The sequence below is a fragment of the Paroedura picta genome, chromosome 17 (genome assembly GCF_049243985.1).
Source record: "Paroedura picta isolate Pp20150507F chromosome 17, Ppicta_v3.0, whole genome shotgun sequence".
Lineage (NCBI taxonomy): Eukaryota > Metazoa > Chordata > Lepidosauria > Squamata > Gekkonidae > Paroedura > Paroedura picta.
Genome location: NC_135385.1, coordinates 20,521,745 through 20,541,100, shown reverse-complemented (window position 1 = coordinate 20,541,100; position 19,356 = coordinate 20,521,745). Strand labels below are relative to the sequence as shown.

Below are 19,356 nucleotides of genomic sequence, written 5' to 3'. Positions count from 1 at the left end.
CTGACTGTGAAAACTTTTTCCTGATATCTAGCCTATATCGTTGTACTTGAAGTTTAAACCCATTACTGCATGTCCTCTCCTCTGCAGCCAACGGGAACAGCCTCCTGCCATCCTCCAAATGGCAACCTTTCAAATACTTAAAGAGGGCTATCATGTCCCCTCTCAACCTCCTTTTCTCCAGGCTGAACATTCCCAAGTCCCTCAACCTATCTTCATAGGGCTTGGTCCCTTGCCCCCAGATCATTCTCGTCGCTCTCCTCTGTACCCTTTTCAATTTTATCTATGTAAAATCAAACTGCAAATGACCCCCATTAAATCACCAGCAATAGCTCAGTTCTCCTCTCTCTCTCTCTCTCAACTTTTGGTACAACCTCTCAAAGCAAGGAAAGGAGGCTGGGGTAATAGCTAAGCCAGTGAGAAAGATCTGGGCAGAGTCAGATTCATGGGGGAAATTTGTGGGACCCATGTCCCTCTGGCTCTGGAGTTCTTTCCCTGGCCCTACAATACTCTGGAGGGCCTGTCCGCTCTTCTAGTCTGCGTGGCCCTCAACAGGGACCTCTGAGCTGCCTCCACTTGAGATCTCTCCTTCCCCTGGGAGCCTTTGGTCTTGGCAGCCGGCTGCAATCTCTGCAGGGCACAACGCCTGGTGGTGTAGCCCCTTCCTCTAGACGGCTGGTGGCCGATTCCCGAGCTGGCAGATGGAGCATCCTCCACCTGACGCTTGTCTCCCGGAGGCCAGCAATTAGCGGCTGGTTAATTAGCATGCCGGCTGTGTCCCACAAGGGCCGTGCGTGCAACAGTGTGACAAACAATCCCAAATTTCTCATCCCCATTGGAACGCAGCTGTTTGGTGCCAAAAGAGGGCAGACGGAACAGACAAAGAGTCTCAAGGCAACTTAAAAGACCAACAGCTTTGCAGAGGCCCAAGCAGTGATTTGTGAAGACCCTTGGGGACCTCCCATTCCCTTTTCCTGACCCTTTCCCCTGCTGACTCAGCTTCCACAGCCCCCCAGTTCCCCTCGGTCTCTGTCCTGCCCCAGTCCACCTTCATCTTCTCACACCCCAGAGGGACCGGGCCAGAGAGCTCTCAAACAGAAGTACTCACTTTCTCCAGTCATGACTCCCTGGGTGTAGCGCTTGGGCAACATCCCGGTGTAGCCGTAGAAGCTGGATTGCTGCACTTCAAGAGGGAGACAAACAGACAAGAGAGAACACGGACCGTGGTTTTTACTCCATGGCTGAGAAGCAAGACCATGATGCCTCCTGATTCTGAATCAGACCCTGGGCTCGTCAAGGGCGGAATTGTTTATTCTGACTGGCAGCAGTTCTTTCCCATCACCTGGTCTCTTTAACTGGAGATGCCAGGGATTGAACTGGGGACCTTCTGCATGCCAAGCAGAGGCTCTTCCACGGAGCCAGGGCCTATCCTATCTAGTTCTTTTGACTGGAGGTGATGGGGATTGAACCGGGGTCCTTCTGCATGCCAAGCAGAGGCTCTGTGCCTCTCCTGCCAAGCACTGAGATTTTCAGCCAAATTCTCCAGAGTCTCAGGCAGAGAAAGATGCTTTGTGACAGCACTGGAGGCCCCTCAACTCAAGAGGTGGCCAGGATCAAACCTCAGGCCTTCCACATGCAAAGCGCAAGCCCACCCGTTCAGCATCCCCCTCGGAGATCTGCTTCGGGCCTAACCCCACACATACCTGTGCAGCCGAAGGCCACCACGCCCACCGCGACGAGGTTAATGGCGTAGGCTTGCTCCTGGGTGAAAAGGTCCAGCCAGACATCACAGAGGCTAACAAAGAGAAGGGGCCCCAATGCAAACAGATACCCTGCAAGGAATGAGAAGAGCACAGACTAGATTAGACTGGCTATAGGTGCTGAGAGATCCCTTCGAGAGCCAGTGTGGTGTCGCTGTTAAAAAGTGGTGGTCTCTAATCTGGAGAACCAGGTTTGATTCCCCACTCCTCCTCCACATGCAGCCAGGTGGATGGCTTTAGGTCTGTCACAGTTCTCTCAGAGCTCTCTCAGCCCCACCTACCTCACAGGGTGTCTGTAGTGCATAGAAGGATGTGTTTGTCAGCAGCTTTGGGACTCCTTTGGGTAGTGAAAGGGTGGGGTATTTTTTTTAAAAAACTTCTCTTTATCTCTCTGTCTCGCATGGATTTTTATTGAGCATAGTTATAGCTGTAATTATTTTTCCCTTGGAGAATTTTATTTGATGGCTTTTCAGCTCAGACCTACAGTCCCTGTTCCTGCCCCCTCCCCAGTTACTGTCACATTTAGTAGTTAGATGGCCTTGACTTGGCTGTGAAAGTCTTAAATGGAATCATAGAATAATAGAGTTGGAAGGGACCTCCTGGGTCATCTAGTCCAACCCCCTGCACTATGCAGGACACTCACGTCCCAATCGCTCATCCACTGTTACCTGCTACCCCCTTGAGCCTTCCCAGAACACGATTCCGCCTAGAGGGCAGAAGGCCTATGGGGGGCATAGACTCACCGACAGAGATCCTGGTGTGGAGACTCAACATCTCTACCAGGGCGTTGTTGAGGATGACGGCCACCAAAGCTACCAGGATGTAGGTGAGGCTCATGTCAAACACAATGGAAGTCCCTGCGGGAGAATGCAGGAGAGGAACAAGACTGTGTTTTAATGGATTTCTAGGCAAAAAATTCCCTCCACCGCTCTGAGTCCACCTTGGCGGAGAGGGCAGGTTACAAATCCAAAGAATTTAAAAAAAAAAGATGAAAACAGACAGTGAAGTATCCAGATATTCAAATACACACACACACACACACCCCTGGGATCTTGCCCAGGTTACTCGTCCCCACCTGGGCCAGGCCAGGAAAGCAAAGAACCCAAATGCATGCTGCACCCGTTCAGCTGTTATACCTGGGTATTTGTGATGGAGATAGTCCACGTCTGTAATAAAGCTGTTATAGGGCAAGAGGAAACCAACTCCTGCGAGCAGCATGGCAAAGTAGATGCCGTGGTAGCGGTCTTGAGGTTCGGGGTCTTCACAGGCTGCAGCACCAAAGGGAAGGAGGGGCAGAGAGATCGGTTAGGATCCAGCTGATGGGACGGACTGGGACATATTGAGAGTAAGCTCAGGAAAGACCCTGTCACACCCCTGTTATGCTCACAAGGGATTCACTAATTCACAAGACCATCATGGCCGCTAGTTGAGACGTGCATTTGTATATTTGGATTTAGATTTTTATACCACCCTTTTTATACCACTCTGAAAATCCCTGGTCTGAAAATATATTGGCCCCTGAACCACAATCCCTCCCGAAGTCAGATGAGAATGACAGACAGGATCTTCTTATGTGGTGACCCCCTGAACTCCATCCCAGCAGAAATTCACTTGCGGCAGAACGTGTTGTCGTCCTGTCCTCTGAACGAACTGTTCTAGTCTGCAGAACCGTTTCGTGAAGCGACCAGCCCTGCCCTGTTTTCTCCCTGCTGGTCCTCCTACCGTTTTTGTCCCCGGTTTTCGATTACAGAACCACTGCTTTTTTTTTCTTGGTGCCCGTCTCCCCTTTTTTCATCCCTGTCTTGATGAACTATTCGAATGATATTTCCTAAAATCGCTGTGCTGCTGGTTCCCGTTTCCAGCCTTTCATTGTTTTTAACGACAGTGTGAGATAAAAATATTCCACACAGGCAAAAAAAAAAAAGAAAGGAAAGGAAAGGAAGACAAATAAACATTGACTTGGCAGCTCCCGCTGAGATTGATTGGCCTTACTCCTGAGAAAGCCTGCAGAGAACTGCCATTCCAGAGAAACAAGCAGGCAAGGCGGGCCTGCTGGAGTCTCACCCCTGTGCACTTTCTATTTTTACCACTTTCCAGTTTCTCCTCCCGGCTGGAGAAAGAGGGATGTAAACACCGTTTTCGGCTTCTGTTTTAAAAACGCAGGCCTTTAATGTCTGTAAAAGGCAGGCTCTCACAGGGTGCCTTGTGCCCTTAGGGCCGTCGCGCACCATACAATAAATCCCGTTCTGATTAAATTCCATTTGACGAATTGCAACCTTTCGGCTTAGGCCCAGGGGGGTGCTCAAATACCAGCTCTTTGCCGTGCTCCGTCGCCAAACACCGGATCTCGGAACAAGGGAAGGGCAACAAATATGCAGAGAGATTACAGGGCAGATGCACTGGATGTTGGTCTAGTCGAAGCTCAGCAAATATAAGGTTGTGTCAGTCTGGAGAGTCACCATCTCTCAGGGCCACCTAGCAGGTCTGGAAGATGTGGCCACGTGGAACTACCTTAGACTGACGCAGACTCTTGGTCCAGCAAACTCAGTCTGGAGGTCTTTCGCATAATCTCTTGACAGATCCTTTAATGGGAGATGCTGAGGGTCACAACTGGGACCTCCTGCTTGCCAAGTCAACACTCTGTCACTGAGCCATGAGCTCTCCCTTACAGTTCAGGGTCCTGCCTGCCGGGAGAACTCAGCGATTAGCAGACCAGCATAGCAGGAGCTGAAAAAACCCAAAACCTTGGTGAGGAGTAAAAGAGCCAGTTGGGGCATGTATGTGGGGTAGAGCAGAGAACCAGTGGTCCATGGACCCCAAGGGTCCACAGGGTCTGTGGCATCCCCCCTCCTGCTTTAACGGACTCGGCCACAAGCTACCAAAACAACCCCTTCCATTGCTCCACAAGTGATCTTGCGGTTTCTTCGGATAGGAGGAGGCAGAAATGCAAGCACCAGAGGGGGACTCTGTGCTATTAAACCCTCTACTCTCCAAACTCTGTCCTCCCTGGCTCCACCCCCAAGTCTCCAGGATCTCCCAAACATGGAGCTGGCAACTGAGGACCTCCTCAGCCTCAGCGTCTCAGTTTTGGAACTGTGCTGCATTCTTCTAGGCACGAGGACAAAATTATTTCCTTTTCTTGTGCCTTTCTTGATCCCGAAAAGAACTGCCGCCTTTCCCCGCTGTGTTGCATTCTTAGCGGTATCTTAGAAGTTTTTTCCATAGCCGCTTCCAGGCCCCCCCACCCCCCATTCTTTACAAGTTTAATGAAACTGTTACCAGCACGGCCTGTGCTTTTGTGGGCCTCCTCGTGCAATCTGTTTGGAAATGTGGAATGGCAATCATTTCGACAAAGGAGTGGATACCTGAAAGGGACCCTTAGCCAGGTCTGAGCAAAATTGCTTTTGTGTCCTCAGGGGACTCTTTTGGCCTTCTCTGAAGGCCTTTCTTTAAAAATCTATTGAAACATTGGGCCCATCAGCAAAGGAGAAGAGAAAACCTGCCACGGTCTTCACATTTCACAAGTCCTGAAGACTTGTTAAGCCCCACAACTAGGTGCAGACATACGCAACCAGAACCAATTCAGTGGAAGAACATGCAGAATGTCCTGTGTTCAGTTCTGAGAACCTCCCATTAAAGGATCTTAGAGAGCTGGTGCTGGGGAAGGCTCTTGCTGCCAGAGATCCTCAAGAGCAGGGATTGTGGCTCAGTAGAAGAGATTCTGCTTTGCATACGGAAGGTTCCTGGTTCAATCCCCGGCATCTCCAGTTAGTAGGTGATGTGAAAGACCAGAAGGCAACATTAATCTTGATAGGGACCATTGGACTCTGATTAGAGGACTGGATGTTCAGGATCAAATTCTGGGGATTCTGGGCGCCCACACAGGCTGGTGCAGTGTGGCTAGAACGCTGGTGGGGACCTGGGTTCAAATTCTATCCAGTCGCTTTCGCTTGCAGGGCCATTTTGAGGATGAGGCGCAACAAACTCCTCCTTCTGGGTCTCTTGGAGAAAGGGCAGGATGGAAATCTGCAGAACTCTTCTGTCTACACAGTGCTCTTGGGTTTGTGTCCGGCTGCCTAGCTGTGGATTTCTGTCTCTCTCTACACACCAAACCTCTGGGATTCTGAGAGATGGCTTGCCCGAGACAGGAAGCGCTCGAAAAATCACTGCCGTGGCTCCAGGCTGAGGAGGAATTAATTGCATTTTTCCGTGGCTGTCTTCAAGGGAAAAAATGGCCTTGTTTCGGAGGTTACAGATGACCGCCGATCCCTCTACAATTTAGTTCTCTAGCTGGAGAGAGCCCGCAGGCTTGTTGAATCCAGCAGGAAAAAGAGTTGAACAGCCAACACATGTTCACACACATACACGGCTCATCTCGCATCACAACCTGCTTCTGAAACTTTCCTGAGTTGGAAAATCGTTTTGCCTTAAATAGTTGGCGAACCACAGGGTCAGTTTTATGTCATGCATATGTGTCCATTTTAGCCTGCCTTTCTCATGGGGGGTCTCATGGTGGTTTACATATATTGGGCCAGCACAGTCAGACAGTCCATAACCCATGTGATTTTTGACATCTGGAGACACCAGAAAGAACAGAACTGTAAGTATTCAAATGACATATGAAGCGGTACAGAGATCACCTAAATGGGATCCAGCAGTGGCAGGGACTCATGGGAATTGTAATTCATGGACATCTAAAGAGCCACCATTTCGCAACCCCTGATCTCAAGGAAGGACATAGTTGGCCATGACCAGCAGTCTAGCTGCCACATTCTGCCCTAGCTGCAGCTTCCGAACAGTCTTCAAGGGCAGCCCCAAGTAGAGCGTATTGCAGTAGTCCAGATAACTGTTTCTATGGAAATTCCACTGAGAAACGTGACTGCTTACCTGGCTCCATGAAGGTGAGGACTCCTTTGGCCTGACACCCTTTGGCCTGTAGTTCCTCTTCTTCCAACTGGTAGCTGTCGAAACTGAAGCTCATTACCACGTTCCCCTCGGGCGTTATCACAGGGCTGATGTCCTTGAAGCGGTCTCCCCTTACAGAACCCATGGCTGTTGGCTGCAAAATAAAATAAGGGATGGGGGAGAGAACATAAAAACATAAGCATGTCCAAGAGAGATTGCCCCACAACCTATCCAATAGACCAGGGGTAGTCAAACTGCAGCCCTCCAAATGTCCATGAGCCCCTGCTATGTCTGTGGACATCTGGAGGGCCTCAGTTTGACTACCCCTGCAATAGACAATCTGCAGTGATTTATTGCAGTGATTTTATGCTTGCATGTAAAAGATTTTAAAAGTTAATCTGCAAATGAGACCAAAAGCATTTTGTTGGGTTTGATAGACAACGATCTTGAAAATAGCTCACTAGAAGGAGGTGGCTTCTGGAACGATTTGATTTTCAACCGAAATATGAGTTATATTTTAGGATTTAGTGTTGATGTTTATGATGGTTGTTGTAGGACTTTTTATGGTTTATATGATTGTTGTTAGACGCCCTGGTGATGTCTCCGTTTTAAACCTATCCCAGCATGCTTTGGTGTTGGCGATAAAAAAGCATCACAGTTTTTATAGCCTCAGCTGCCGCTCGAAGAGGCGTTGGCATACCCAGGATTATTTCTACAAACCCTGGTTTAATTGACCCTCCGTTGACTCTGTTCCGCTGAGAAATACAAGCCGGCAAACGGCCAGTATGTGTTTAAGAAGCAACGGCACAGACAAATATGTCTGCCTGCAAACACAGGATAAAAAAAGGAAAAAAATGCAAACCCGATAAGGCCAGACAGGAAATGATCTCCCTACACCCACTGTGAACAGATGCATGGGTTGTTTGCTTTTTAAAAACAGCGGCCCTATTTTAAAACCTCTTATCTAATACCGGTTGTCAATATCCAAACAACAGATCCGCCGAGTAAATTGTGTATTTTCTCGCCTGGATGCAGCACAAAAAGCAGCTTTCTTTTCTTTGCCTTGATCTAATCGAAGACTGGAAGCAATTATTTTCTGTTTTATATCACTAGTCTAACCAAAGAGGGGAGCAAAGTTTTATTCAAGGGACAGTTGAATACTTTGAATAAAACTTTGGCGGTTTTAAAGGTGCCGGTGGGCTCAAAGTTTGTTCTGCTGCTGCAGAGCAACACAGCTCCCCGCCTGGATCTCACAGAGGCTAAGGCAGGGGTAGTCAAACTGCGGCCCTCCAGATGTCCATGAACTACAATTCCCAGAAGCCCCTGCCAGCAAATGCTGGCAGGGGCTTCTGGGAATTGTAGTTCATGGACATCTGGAGGGCCGCAGTTTGACTACCCCTGGGCTAAGGAAAAGGAAACACAACATGCCTTCACAGGTTGTGCCCATGAAAACACCTGTGCGTGTTCCATCAGTGTTGGAAAAGGCAATGTCTGGTATACAAAAAAGAAGAGAAGAAGTCCCTGTAGGGGACAGGAAGAAGACAATTAGATAACACCGTCTCTTTCCTGTCCTTCCTTGTCTGTCTCCAGAGCAATTTCTCCCTTCTTCTTGGAAGTGCCACAGAGTCTTACCCTCTCTTTCAGCTAGAGATGGCGGCCAGTGTGGTGTGGTGTGGTGCTTAAGAGGCTTCTAATCAGGAGAGCCGGGTTTGATTCCCCACTCCTCCTCCACATGCAGCCAGCTGGGTGACCTTGGGCCGGTCACAGTTCTCACAGAGCTCTCTCGACCCTCGCCTACTGCACAGGGGGTCTGTTGTAGAGAGAGGAAGGGAAGGCGATTGCAAGCTGCTTGGAGACACAAGGCCTGCTGGGTGACCTTGGGTCAGTCACAGTTCTCTCAGAGCTCTCTCAGCCCCACCTACCTCACCAGGGGTCTGTTGGAGGGAGAGGAAGGATAGGCAACCATAAGCCACACTGAGAGTCCTTTGGGCAGTCTCTCCTTTGCCCTGTCAAGCATATTGATTCCTAAATAAACCTTTATCCGGTCTTTAATCAGGTTGTGCACTGTTGTGGTGTTAATTACTTTGCCAACAGTGGTGAGGGTCATTCAACAGGAAGTATGCATGCTTGCACTTCCTCCTCGCATTCTGTTGCAGCCTTGAAAGCTGCCCAGGATTTGGGGGGATTCTGAATTAATTAACACTGATCCAAGAGGGCAAAAGGGCTGCATAAGCAGTCATCTTCCATCCATCAAAATACAGCCCAGGAATTGGCTTCTCAGTCTGTACTGCAAACCGATTTGATTCCTCTCGGTGGCCAATAGGGAATGCCAACCTCCAAGCAGGATTTGGGGATCCCCCAGGATTACAGCTCACCTCCAAACCACATTGGATCCATTCCCCTGAAGGAAGGGGAGGGTGGACTCAGACCCTCACGGAGGTCCCGGTCCCCCCCAGTCTACATCCCCCAAACGCCAGGTGTTTCCCAACCTGAATTTGGCAACCCTCCCCCCCTCCCCCAATTCCCTCCAAACCCACTTTACAGCCAACATAAAGAATCTTTGCTTTGCGGTCAGACTTCAGTCTCGAAATGCATTTGGGTGGAATCTATTTCTGCAAGCACCTAGTCACCAGCTGCCCCTTCATGCTCCTCCACCTGTTCAGAAAGGGCTTTTTTGGCTATGCCGCAAATACAGGGCAGGCCACCTCGAGGGTCGGGCCCGTGCAGAGGCCTCATTGTACAGTCGCAGATGCTCCCCTCTGTTTCTCGCCTCCCGGCCTTGCAGATCAATATTTCATTTCCAAAAGGAGAGGCGCGGAGCTTCGAGCCTGCTTAGAAAACACAGCCCTGTCCCAGATCTAAGAGGCATTCAGGCTGGAGGCTGTGGCTCAGTGATAAAAGAACAGCGACTCTTCTCAGGTCCACACTAGGTGATTCCTGGTGGTTTCTTTTATTCCTCTATGGAGCTCTGACCCCTGCCCATCGGATCCAGCCAGCCTACTCCTCGGAAGCCATAATTTATGACCCGGAGGAGGGGAAAGAGAAGTAAGGGCTCGTGATTTCGACCAGGGGCAGTTCAATATCCGGAGACACGTTAATGTTCTCTGAATGTGTCAACAAAGGCCGATCGTCGTGTGTTTTCCCTGAACGGATTCACAACAAGCCAAAGCCTGCTGCCATTTTATTATGAACTTTAGAGACCCTGTTCTAGAAACATGGTGGGTACACGCACACGGGGGGGGGGGGGTACATTTCAGCTGTGGGTCCACACTCTTTCCAACATCCGCTGCTGAACTGGTTCTTTGCCAGGCCCAGAGACTGCGCATAACCTTCCGTTCCAGCCTAAATAAACCTTTCCACACGTCTGCCATTAATCACTCACCTTAACATTTTTATTGCCCCAATGTTTTTTGCCAATGACAATCGAACCCAAAGGACTGATTTGCTTTACTAGCAAAGAATTCTCGGATGCTGCTTACTGATTTGCTATTATTTTACTTGCTCCTCATAGCTGTACTCTTAGGATCCCTGTGCCATTGTCTGAGGAAGGGTGCCCGCACAAGAAGCTCACGTCTTGAATAAATCTTTGTGGGTCTTAATGGTGCCGTTGGACTCTAATGTTGTTGTTCTTTCCATATAGAAGCAGACAGAAAAATACAAACCCGCCCTTCTGTAATCCATGGAAGTGGACACAGAAAAGCTACTCTTTCGGAAGTCACTGGGTAAAATATATTCACACACCACCAAAATACCAACTATTCATTTTCAAACCTCCCATATTGCTGGTGGGAAATTTTTTTAAAGAGACATCTGAAGCCTCATCAACTTTTGCTAGGGGAATTTAAGGTCAGTCACAGTCTCTCAGTCTAGCCTACCTTACAGGATCGTTGTGAAGACAAAACAGACATGAGGAGAAGGGGAGCATTCCCTACATTACGGGGAGCAGAATATGTCCAGAATATCTCTCCCCCTTTTCAGAGCAGGGACAACGGTACAAACCGCAGGCAAAAGACAGGATGAAAAACAGCACACCTTATCAGCAGCCATGTCAGCAAGCAACCCTCGACCGAAGTAAACAAATCCGCTATTAAAACGCTCCTTGGCTGATAACTTTTGCAGATCTGTTTTGACAAGGTTGGACATCAGCCAGCTAATGGGGCAATTTTATGCCGACTCCTGCTGGAACCCGCTGAAATTCAGGTCCTCTGTGCACTGGTGCCGCGATATGAAATGCCAAAAGGCCAAAAGAATACCGAGAGAGCCAGTTCTCTCCCTGTTTATAAAAACTGCACCGCCTGCTTGCCTGGAGGCAATTTCCCCTCGCCATAGGCGACCAAGCCAAAGCGATCCCTGCATACTTGCTCTTGGATTCCCACTGGGTGTATAAGATGCCCTTTCCAGCCAAATCGTCCCTCCCTTTTACAGACCACCACCACAGAGAGCACCCCATTGGAGACACAGGAAGGGGGGAGAGGGGGGTCCTAAACTGAGAAGCACTGTGTACATAGGAATAACAACATAAACAATTATTTTAATTTTAGATCTCACCCTTCCCTAGCCAGCTCCGGATGGCTGAAAGCATCCCATTAAAAAAAAAAAAAACTCATACAATATCTACTTTAGGTTTCCAACTGTTGTTTAAGGCTACCTCCGGGAGCTCGGCTACTGTTTATAAACTGGTTTAAAAACTGTGGGTTTTTAAAAGGATAATAAAGAGGGAAGGGGGGGGTCCCCATCCTCCTGCCTGCAAATCAATGGGGGAGGAAAGGGAGAGCCCAACCTGGACTGCATTGGGGGGCCAAGTGCACAGGGTGTTGGCGGTGTGGGGGTCTGCCGGCGTGCCCCCGACGGTTCTCCAGCCTGTCCCCCCTCCCCAGTTTCAAGAATTTGCAAGCCTCTTTGTTCGGTTTCTTTTCTGCCGGGAAAGGGGGGGGGATCAGGGAGGCAGGCAGAAAGCGGGGGGCGGGGGGGGGGTGGAGAGAAGCCATCAGACAAAAGCGCAGGGCCAACAGGTTTGCTCACCTCTCCTGCCACCCCTCTCCCCTCCGGCGGGGGGCTGCTGCTGCTGCTGCTGCTGCGGGGACTGCTGCTCCGGTGGAGGGGGGGGCGGGGGGGGCGGCCTCAGAGGCGGCAGCGGCGGCGGCGGCGGGGAGGCTTCAGCCGGCCGGCTCCGGGGCGAGCTCCCATGGCAGCCGCCGGCTCCGCTCCGTGCCAACTCCGAGCCGGGCGCCGGGCGGGGACGCGCGTGGGGCGGCGCGCGCGGGGCGCGGGGCGCGTGTCTCCAGCCTGGCCGCCAGCAGCGGAGGGGTGGGCTGGGGGGACCCCCCAAAAGCACAGCCGCCCCCCACCCTCGAGAGCAAGCCCCGCATCTCTTGAGGCTGGGGTCCAACTCGCACGACCCCGGGTTCATGTCCCTTTCCCTAGTATTGGGGGATTCTGGATGCCAGCCTCCCGGAGGGCCCGGGGGATCCCCCGGAATGACAAGAGATCCGTCCCCTGGAGAAACCTGGATGCGTTTTTTTGGGGAGGGGGAGGGGGGTTCCAGGGTACTCCGCTGAGGCCCTTGGCTTCTTCGGGAGCTGCTAGGTGGTTCCCAGCCTGGATCGGGCTGCCCTACCTCCCCTCCCCACCCGGGTAGCCCCCTGGGGACGGGGAGGCTCAAGAAAGGGGGGGGGGACTCCAGCGGGGCGCGACGGCATCGGCGCCACCCTACACAGCAGCCATGTTCTCCAGGCGAACGGATCTCTGGAGCTTTGATTCTCAGATGTTCTCCAGGTCCCACCTGGAGTTTGGCAACCTTTGGCCTGGGGAGGCACATCTAAGGGGGGATGGCTGGATTTAAAATGGTGATTCATGTGTTGGCTTCAGTCATGCCCTCCCTTTTCCCAAAGTCGGGACCCAAAGCTGCTTACATCCTTCTCTTCTGTTTTATCCTCACAACGACCCTGCAAGGCGGGTTAGGCTGAGAGAGCATAACTGGCCCGAGGTCAGCCAGCAAGCTTGTACTATACCTGTACTATACCTGTTTTTTTAATCTTTTTTTGCACTACACCTGTCGAACTATTGTATACAAATGTGTAAATTTACATGCATTGCTTATGCTTTATTATACTTTATATATATATTCGCACTTTGGGAGGCATTTCTATTTGATTTTTAGAGCTACTATTACCCAGCTCTCTTTCTTTCTGCCCCCCCCCATTTACCCTGAACCCCATTTGTTTCTTGTGTTTTGTACCACCTGGAGGGGCGCAGGGTGAACAGAATTCCCTTTTCCTCATTCTTCCCCAGCTCTGCAATGGCATACAAATCTGGGCGCCAGCATGCATGGCCAGATTCAGCCATGCCACCAGATAAGGTGAGGCCCATTCCCTTTTTTAAAAGACTCAGCTAGAACAAAGACCCCCCCCCCCAGTAGAACCACTTCCTTCAATCACACGCACACACACACACACAATTTCCTAGCCCCACAGTTAGTTACTGTTGCCACTTAACCTTCCAAAACGGGCACTCCGCTCCATCGATGGCCTCCATGGCCTTTGGAGAGGCAATTAAACTGCAATTAAAAAAGGTCGCCGTTCTGGGTCAGCCAGGATTTCTAAGCCGCATCTGCTCACATAGCAAGGGCGCTGCAAGAAAGGCCGACCCCAAAGCTCTCCTGATGCCAAACAGAAGATAAACACAGTCGCTCCCCAATTCCTCCCCAATTCCTGGCCCTTTTCTTTCTCTTGTGACATGGGCCGTCAGCAAGACCCCTTTTGTGGACGACTGAGGCACCGCTCACTTCTTCTCCTGGTGCTGAGCTAGAAAACAGCAAGAGTCCAGGAGCACCTTCAAAACTAACAAAGCTTTCGTGGGTCAATTCACGTGAGAAAGTGGCCTGTGATTTCCGGCCTCTGACGTTTCTGTCAGATCAAATCATAACAGCAACGCTGACCAGCTTCACCTGTGAAGGCGATCAGAGCCACCTGCACCCCACAGCCCAGTCAGAAGCCAAATTGGAATGGATCACTGAGTCGATCTTTCTTCCTGGGAACTCTGTGGCTGACCAAGAAGTCTCCAGTTCCCTTACTGAGACATGGTGGAGCAAAGGGATTTTCTCTGCAAAAAGGCTTGAACCATTTTGGACGGCACTTTAACGAAGACTGTCGGAGATCAAATTGTTTCAGAGAATTGTGCCGGGAGCAAGTGGCCTCTACTGCCATGTCATCAGTGTTCATCAGCGTCTTATAAGATGTTCTCGAGTTTTTGGCATGTGTTTTCTGCCAAACTTGCTTAAGCTGATGCTCCCCCCTACCCCGCCACACTTTTGTCTGTGATGGTAGAAGACAGCTCTTTCAGGGCAATTGGCTAACATTGTCCCAAATATGCCCTCTGAAGCCATCCATCAAATACAGGGCTGGCCACTTGTCAAGAACATTAAACCCATTAAGAAAATGGCTGTCCTGCTGGTAAAGGAGGAGAGGGGAAAGCAAAACTGGAGAGGAGAGACCTGTGGAGGAATGACTAAGGTGGAGCGTTTTGTCAGAATAGACAATGTCTCGTGTACAAGGATAAGAAGAGAAGGTGACCCTGAAGGGGGCAGCAAGAAGACTGTTAGGTCAGAGAGTTCAGGACTTTTCTATCTTTTAAGCATCCTTTTTGTCTGTCCCTAGATGGCTACTCTTAGGGCCATATCCTCCTCCTTTTCGGAAGCTTCCCCTCTCTCTCTTCTTAGGTAGCCGTGTAGACAGATGCCTGTCCCTATCGCAGTATGCTGTTCCATAAATAAATCCTTTTCTGTCCTTTAGTGTGTGGATATCCATGACTTATTTACCCTGCTAACACGTTTCACCTCACGAGAACCAGCTGCGGCTGGGAGCAACCAGGTTATGAATCGCATCCGCAAGCATCTCGGAGTCTGTAACTGCCATCTCTGAGTTTGTCGGTCTGGTGAGGTATTGGTGTGTGCGCCAGAAGAAATTAGGGGGGCAAAGCAACCTGTTCTGCCTGGCTGGTGCATTTTGGGCAACGATCCATTCTACTTAATATGGTGAAGGGATGTTAACCTGGCTGCGGGGAGAGGGACGCTTCAACGGAGAGGGATGTGCTTACGTTGAAATAATTACTCCATCGGATCTCGTCTTCAGAAAACAAAGGCACGGTGTGCTATTTGAAGGAAAGGATACGCTCTGCCTGCAGGGTTACAGCCGAACACGGCACTTGTTTGCTTTTCTCCCTGCAGTGCGGGAATGTTATGTGCATTTTAACATGGCTCTCGGTTAGACTAGTCGTGCACAAGAGAAGTCAGCAAGCCAGCGAACGACTGATCCACAAGACCCCTTGCTGCCCAGTTTTCCTCTCCCTCCAATGACCCTGAAGGTCGGTTCATCATTCCGCCTGGGTCTCTGATTTCCAGGCAAGACAATGGACTCACATTGACATTCCATCTTGCAAAGGGATTTTGCCTTTGGGGGCATTGCAATTAAGGATGCACAAAGAGCCCTATCGGACTGGGAACATTTTACCGGCTGGACATCAGTGGGAATCTTACAGCCAGGGCACGACAACAGCGTCCCTCCCATTTGCATCTAGAACATCTGGCGCTTGGAAGCACCTCCCAAACCGGCTCCGAACACAACAGGTATGGGAGCCGTGGGCATCTCTGAGGAGCCTCAGTCTTTGTAAGCCGGCCTGCGAGGCCAATGAGCTAGTAAAGATGGCGTAGAACAAATTGGGAGTGGAAAGCCCCTTCAAGTTACAACTGACTTGCAGTTACCCTGTGGGGTTTTCAAGGTGAGAGACATCCAGAGGTGGTTTGGTGTTGCTGCCTTTACATACCAACTCTGAATTTCCTTGGAGGTCTCCTATCCAAGCACGAACCAGGGCCGACCCTGCTTAGCTTCCAAGGTATAACAAGAGCAGGTTGGTCTGGGGAAAGCAGAATACCAGTTGTGCCCCAGCCAAAGAGGTATCTCCCATCTTCTGCTCCAAGACCCCAAAAGAGAGAGAGAGTACTGGTGAGGAACTTAACTTACTTCCCCCGTAATGAATCACAGAGCCTCTTGTGGCGCAGAGTGGTAAGGCAGCCGTCTGACAGCTTTGCCCATAAGGCTGGGAGTTCAATCCCAGCAGCCGGCTCAAGGTTGACTCAGCCTTCCATCCTTCCGAGGTCGGTAAAATGAGTACCCAGCTTGCTGGGGGGTAAACGGTCATGACTGGGGAAGGCACTGGCAAACCACCCCGTATTGAGTCTGCCAAGAAAACGCTAGAGGGCGTCACCCCAAGGGTCAGACATGACTCGGTGCTTGCACAGGGGATACCTTTACCTTTACCTTTAATGAATCACAGACTCGATACCTCTGCTATTTCCCGTGGCCAAGCTAAGATTTCCTCCGGGACATCCGGTAGTCTTCTCCAATGGCAGCTCCAAAGATATTCGAAGAAAGCAAAATGCCTTTGTTTGCCAATCTCCAGGTATGAGCTGGCGATCTCCTGGAATGACCCCTGATCTCTAGACTGTAGAAATATGCCCCCCTGGAGAAAACAGCTGCTTTCAAGAGCAAGCTTTTTTTGGGCTTTTCTGGATGAGGTCCCCCCCCCTCAATCCCGCCCTCTCAATGGCCCATCGAGGGCACTCCCGGACGAGGCCCCTGCCTGAGCTGTGGAAAGTTGCTTCTTCCACGGCACCGTTTTGCATGACAGAGCAGCTAGCTGGCTTCTGGTGCTATATTTAATTTCATATTGTGTCTGAATAAAAGCGTATTGGGTGCTTGAGAGGACACACAGCACAAGGCACAGGATGTTCCCAACAAAGGAGAGAATGCTCAGTCTACGATCCTGTTGCAGTTGCCAAGCTCCAGGTGGGAACTGGGGATTTCCTGGAATTACAACTGGTGACAGAGAGCAGCTCCCCTGGAGAAAATGGCTGATTTGGAGGGTGGAGTCTATGCCCTTGTATTCTGCTGAGGTTTCTTTGGGGTAGCGAAAAGCAGGGTATAAAAACCAAGCCCCACCCTCCCCGGGCTGCACCCCGAAATCCTCAGGAATCCCCAGACTGGAGTTGGCAACCTGACACCGCAGTCCAGCTCCTCGAGTGAAGTTTTAAACGCACCCCCAGGCGGTGAGGTTTACATACCAGGGTTAGTGCGCCCGATTTTCACGCAGGCTCACGCAGGCTTTTCCAGACGGCGTAGGAAATCTACAGGGGAACACAACAGGAAGGGACGCGTCAAAGGCCTTTGTCAGAACAGGACTTCTGTCAAAAGACAGCCCCAGAGTGGGGTTCGGATGGAATCCTCTCCCCCCCCACACACTCATTAAGCTCTCGCTCTTGCTTAAAATTGCTGCCTGCCAGGGTGAGAAATGATGCCAATTAGAAGAGAGTGGCTTGCCTGGGCCAACAGGCTGTTTCTCAGCCTCTCCTGAGTTTGGGAACATTTGTCATTGATCCGGCTCTTGGCTGGGTAGTCATTTTCATGCTTCTGTAGCATCCACCCAGCCAAGGCGCATTGCTGTGGCACAACAAAACGAAGTGGCAGAGAGAGAGAGAGACTCCACCACTCTGAACACCTGATAGAAGCAGGCCAGGAAATTAATTGCGGTGCTGATAAAGCCGCTGTTCTTTCCGTACCGGCAGGAGATAAGAGAAGGCAGTGAAATGGCACCGGGCTGGCAACTGTTTAACAGCTGGGTACCAGGCAGGATTTCATCAGGTGCAGCGAGGAGAAGAGTTTGTTGTTATACCCCGCTTTTCGCTACTAGAAGGAGACTCAAAGCAGCTTGCAGACGCCTTCCCTTCGCCTCCCCATAACAGACACCCTGTGAGGTAGCTGGGGCTGAGAGAGCTCTGAAGGAACTGCTGTGCGAGAACAGCTCTGACAGGACTGGGACTGGCCCAAGGTCACATCCGGCTGTCCACCAAGCTAAGTGGGTGGGGATTTGGGCTTGGATAGGGTTTGAGTGGAGGGCCGGTTAATGCTTGCATGTTGACAATTTTGCTGATTTTGAAGACACAATCTGTTATACAAACATTGTCCTGAGTCTGTTGCCTGTTTTCAGCAGTATACTTTTTGGAAGAGACTTGAGAAAGGCAAGACCGAAATGGGGAGATACTGGAGACCCATTTTATCTTTATCTAGCTACAATGCTATCAACTATCATGTGACTTAGGAACATATTTTGTCTGGCAACTATGTTATCTTTTTACAATATAGCAATTTGCTGGGTTTTGTGCCCCTCTGTAACCACGTATCGGAATTGGAGACGTTTGCTCAAAGTGTATCAGTTTGATAGCAGACTTTTTGTAAACAATGACAACGTATTAAAATATAGAATTGTCTATATTTGGAAGCTAGGCTCAATGGCATCATGGCTAGATGAGGTCCCTTCCCTCTCCAAACCACACCCTTTCTGGGCCCCACTCCCAAAATCTCCAGGAATCTCCTGACCCAGAGATGGCAATTCTAGGTCCACGAGGAGTTCAGTTAGTATGAAGTAAGAAGGAAAAATAGAAAGGGGGGTTAAGAAGAAGAGCCTTTTCTTTTTTGTACCTCGCTTTCTACTACCCGAAGGAGTCTCAAAGTGGCTTAGAACCCTCTTCCCTTCCTCTCCCCACAAAAGACACCCTGTGAGGTAGGTGGGGCTGAGAGAGCTCAGAGAGAACTGTGACTGGCCCAAGGTCACTCAGCTGGCTGTATGTGGAGGAGGAGTGAGGAATCAAACTCGGTTCTCCAGATTAGAGGCTGTTGTTGTTAAACACTGCACCACGCTGGCTCTCTAGTACAGAATACATGGCTGCAGCATCGGTTTCTGGCAGATAGATGACATGCGTCTCTTTCACACTCCACTTTCCTCCCCGAGGGCACAGTGAAATGACACTCCTGCTGATGTGAACTGCTAATTGGTTTTCAGTTATGGGATTCATTGGGGCAGCCTTAGGAGGGGCATTTTGCTGGGAAGAAGGCCAGACTGGAATGGATGTTGGGCGGGCAGTGGAAGGCAACACCCAGGGCCTAGAACAATTCAGAAGGACACCAGCAGGTGGAGCTGCCATCTTAGGGGACCTTACGGGTTCGCCATAAGTACGCTATGACTTGCTACTTGCTACTTTTCATAGTGGTCAACCTCTAATCCGGCAAGCTGGGTTTGATTCCCTGCTCCTCCCCATGCAGCCAGCCGGGTGACCTTGGGCTGGCCACAGTCCTGACAGAATTGTTCTCACAGAGCAGTTCTGGCAGAGCTCTCTCAGCCCCACCTCCCTCACAGGGTGTCTGTTGTGGGGAGAGGAAGGGAAGTCGATTGTAAGCCGCTCTGAGATTCTTTTCGGCAGTGAAAAGCTGAGCCTAAAAAACGTCCTCTTCTTGCTTGCTACCGCAGCTGTTGTCCCTTACTTTCAGAGGGTTCACCCTACCACAAGAAAAATGCCTCATGGAGGCTGCTCTGGTAGAAAGCATATTTCTTCCTTTATTGCAGTGACAGAACGGCTGACGGACACCAAGCCCATGGTGATATCCAACATCACAGCAGCCCCCCAAAATCCATTCTCTCAAATCAACATCTTCAGACGTCGCTGACAGCTCTGGAATCAGTCATTCACATGCACATCGAGTCCTGAGCCAGAATCCATGACCGAGTCTTTATGAAAACAACCCGCATGGCCTCTGTTGAACAAACGCCAACCGCTAAAGACCGTTCTGTTTCTCCAGTTGGAACA

The 19,356-nt window shown here is 50.5% G+C and overlaps 1 protein-coding gene and 1 long non-coding RNA gene across 2 annotated transcripts in view; one reads left to right on the top strand and one right to left on the bottom strand.

The window, feature by feature from the left end:
• SLC29A4 (solute carrier family 29 member 4) overlaps nt 1–11,888 on the bottom strand; it is a 22,693-nt gene extending 10,805 nt beyond the window's left edge. The window contains exons 1-6 of the mRNA XM_077317221.1: nt 11,685–11,888; nt 6,645–6,816; nt 2,894–3,025; nt 2,501–2,614; nt 1,701–1,829; nt 1,106–1,180 (exon numbers count right to left, since the gene is read on the bottom strand). Of these exons, the coding sequence (XP_077173336.1) occupies nt 1,106–1,180; nt 1,701–1,829; nt 2,501–2,614; nt 2,894–3,025; nt 6,645–6,807 (613 nt within the window). The 5' untranslated portion in view covers nt 6,808–6,816; nt 11,685–11,888. The remainder of the gene's footprint in view (nt 1–1,105; nt 1,181–1,700; nt 1,830–2,500; nt 2,615–2,893; nt 3,026–6,644; nt 6,817–11,684) is intronic.
• LOC143827562 (uncharacterized) lies at nt 11,641–19,356 on the top strand. The gene is made up of 3 exons (XR_013227353.1): nt 11,641–11,674; nt 12,954–13,020; nt 19,116–19,356. It is a non-coding gene; the product is annotated as an uncharacterized LOC143827562 (long non-coding RNA).